Source organism: Malurus melanocephalus, unplaced genomic scaffold, assembly GCF_030028575.1.
Source record: "Malurus melanocephalus ecotype Western Australia unplaced genomic scaffold, MMel_1.1 scaffold_1903, whole genome shotgun sequence".
Taxonomy (NCBI): Eukaryota; Metazoa; Chordata; class Aves; order Passeriformes; family Maluridae; genus Malurus; species Malurus melanocephalus.
In genome coordinates this window covers 10,836-13,337 of record NW_026625135.1, presented here as the reverse complement: position 1 = coordinate 13,337, position 2,502 = coordinate 10,836, and the positions used below count along the sequence as shown (strand labels likewise).

General features: G+C 51.1%; 1 protein-coding gene across 1 annotated transcript in view; it reads right to left on the bottom strand.

Moving 5' to 3' along the window:
* Nucleotides 1-2,502, bottom strand: part of SF1 (splicing factor 1) — a gene marked incomplete at its 5' end in the record, with an annotated part of 9,267 nt that extends 6,765 nt beyond the window's left edge. The window contains 3 exons of the mRNA XM_057388403.1: nucleotides 5-77; nucleotides 1,592-1,717; nucleotides 2,382-2,502. Of these exons, the coding sequence (XP_057244386.1) occupies nucleotides 5-77; nucleotides 1,592-1,717; nucleotides 2,382-2,502 (320 nt within the window). The remainder of the gene's footprint in view (nucleotides 1-4; nucleotides 78-1,591; nucleotides 1,718-2,381) is intronic.

The following is a 2,502-nucleotide window of genomic DNA, read 5'->3' as shown; positions in this document are numbered from 1 at the left end:
CCTGTCCTCGGGGTTAGGGGGGATGCCCAGGTCTCCCGTGCGCAGTTTGCGGGTCAGGTCTTCGATCTGCAGTTGCACTGGAAGGAACCCGGTCCCRGAGAGGTGAGAGAGACACAGTTACAAAACACCCACATTTTACCCCCCCAAAGAAAAATTTCAAAAAAAAAACATTCCTCCCCCAAATCCTTCTTTCCCAGCCTGGGTTAAAACTTCTTTCTCTTTTTTTTTTTTTTTTTTTTTTTTTTTTTTTGTCTACCTACACCAGCTCCGTGGTACCAAAAACAGGCATTACTGCCCTAAAACCAAATGGTTATGGTGAGAAAAACCAAATGTTATTACCTAAAATTGACATTATTAGCAGAAAAATACACCTTCTTAGTAATAAGAGCAGGTTATCACCCCAAAAAAACACATTGTTACCCCAAAAAACACATTATTACCAAAAAAAGCAGGTTATCACGAGAGAAAAAGTATCACATTGTTATAAAAAAAATCACAGGATTACCCAAAAAAGCACATTATTACCAAACCTCCTGGTATTATTATGGAAAAACTAGAAATTGTTATAATAAACCAGACATTATTACCTAAAATAGAAGATTATCAGTCAAAAAAAGGCATTATTTACTAAAATGTCACAATTGTTACCTAAAATGCAAGATTATTACTATAAAAGGTAAATGTTATTACCTAAAACAATCACAGTTTTATCTAAAAGAACCACAATTTTACCTAAAACGAGATTATTCCTAAAAAAATAGACATTGCCTAAAATAACCACATTATTACTCAAAACACATGACTACTACTAAAAAAAGCAACTGTTATTACCTAGAACAGGAGATGTAATTAAACACAGTCATTATTACCTAAAGCACCTGATTATCACCAAAAATAAAGGTTATCACAACAGTTACCTTGAAACACACAATACCGGCTAAAAATACATTATAACCACAAAATGAAAGCTGTTAACCAAGACATTGTTGCATTAAAATTATACGTTTTCACCTAAACCTACAAATTATTGCCCAAAATTGCAAGTTTTGGCTTAATTAATTGTCCAAAATCCCAGGGAGGTTCTGACCCTGAATGCCAGGGGGGTTCTAAACCCAAATCCTGGTGGGATTCTGACCCCAAACCTTGGGGAGGTTTTGACCCCAAATCCCAGGGGGATTCTGACCCCAAATCCTGGAGATTTAGCCCCAAATTTGAGGGAGTTACTGCTGTGAGCATGGGGGTTCTAATCCCAAATCCTGGAGATTTAGCCCCAGAATCCCCAGGAGGTTCTGACCCCAATCTCGACGGGGTTCAGACTCCAAAACCTGCAGGTTCTGACCCCGCAATCCCGGGGGGGATTTTAATCCAAAACCCTGCAGGTTCTGACCGCAAAATCCTGTTTTCCTCCCAGACCGTTATCGATGTGGGCGCACTCCTGCTCGCACCTCAGCGCCGGAGCSAGAGGAAATCTGACCCCAAACTCCGGGATCTGACCCCAAACTCCAGGATCTAACCACAAACCCCGTGTTCTGACCCCAAACTCGGGGCCGGTGACCCCCAAACCCGCTGTTTTTCCCCCCAAAACCGTTACCGATGTAGGCGCGCTCCTGCTCGCGCGTCAGCCCGGGCGGGATCACCGTGGGCATCCCGGGGATCACCGTCTTCTGYTCCAGCGAGTCCTGGTTCCAGCGGCTGCGCTTCCGCTTCCGCGGGAAGTCTGAGGGGAAAAACGCCGCGATTTGGGCAAATCTGGCAGCAGAGACCACCCTGAGAGCGACCCGGGACAGGAGAAGGACACGGGGAGGGTGTTTTGGGGTGTTCTCATGTCCCTGTTTTGGGGGAGTTGAGGGATCTAGGAGGTGTTTTGGGGGGTCCCAAGGAAGCTCTGTCCCCACTGTGGGGACATCGCGGGGTCGCTGTCGCTGAGAAGGGATCTGGGGGCTCTTTTGGGGGGGTACGAAGGGAAGCTCCGTCCCCCGGGGGGAGTTTGGGGGTCCCGTTCCAAGGGTCCCCCCCGCCTCCCGGGGCTCCATCTTGGCCTCGCGTGTCCTGACACGTGTCCCGGTCGGCAGAGAGGGGGGGAGGGGGACACGGGGGAAACGGAGGCACCGGGACCCCCCCCGTGCCGGTGGAATCAGAGCCCAGGGACCCCCAAATCGGGGAGTTACATCCCGGGGAGCTGCCAAACCGGGGGTTTAAAGTCCGGAAATCGCCGGCGAGGGAGGATTATAGCACAGCGACGCTCCCTAAACTCGTCCCCACGACCCCCCCTCCCCGGGGCTGCGCTTCTTCCCGGTGATCCCGGAAAACGCCGCCACCTCCCGATCCTCGTTCCCCACACCCCCGTGACCCCCCAGATCTACCCCTGCCCAGGGCCGTACCTGCCCTCCGGGGCTTGTGAGCGGCGCCCGCCCGTCCCCCCGCATCTCCCGGCCCGGCGCCCGCACCCCCCGTGCCCTCCTCGGGCCGCGGCTGCTGCGGAGCCCCCGCGGGCTGGGGGGG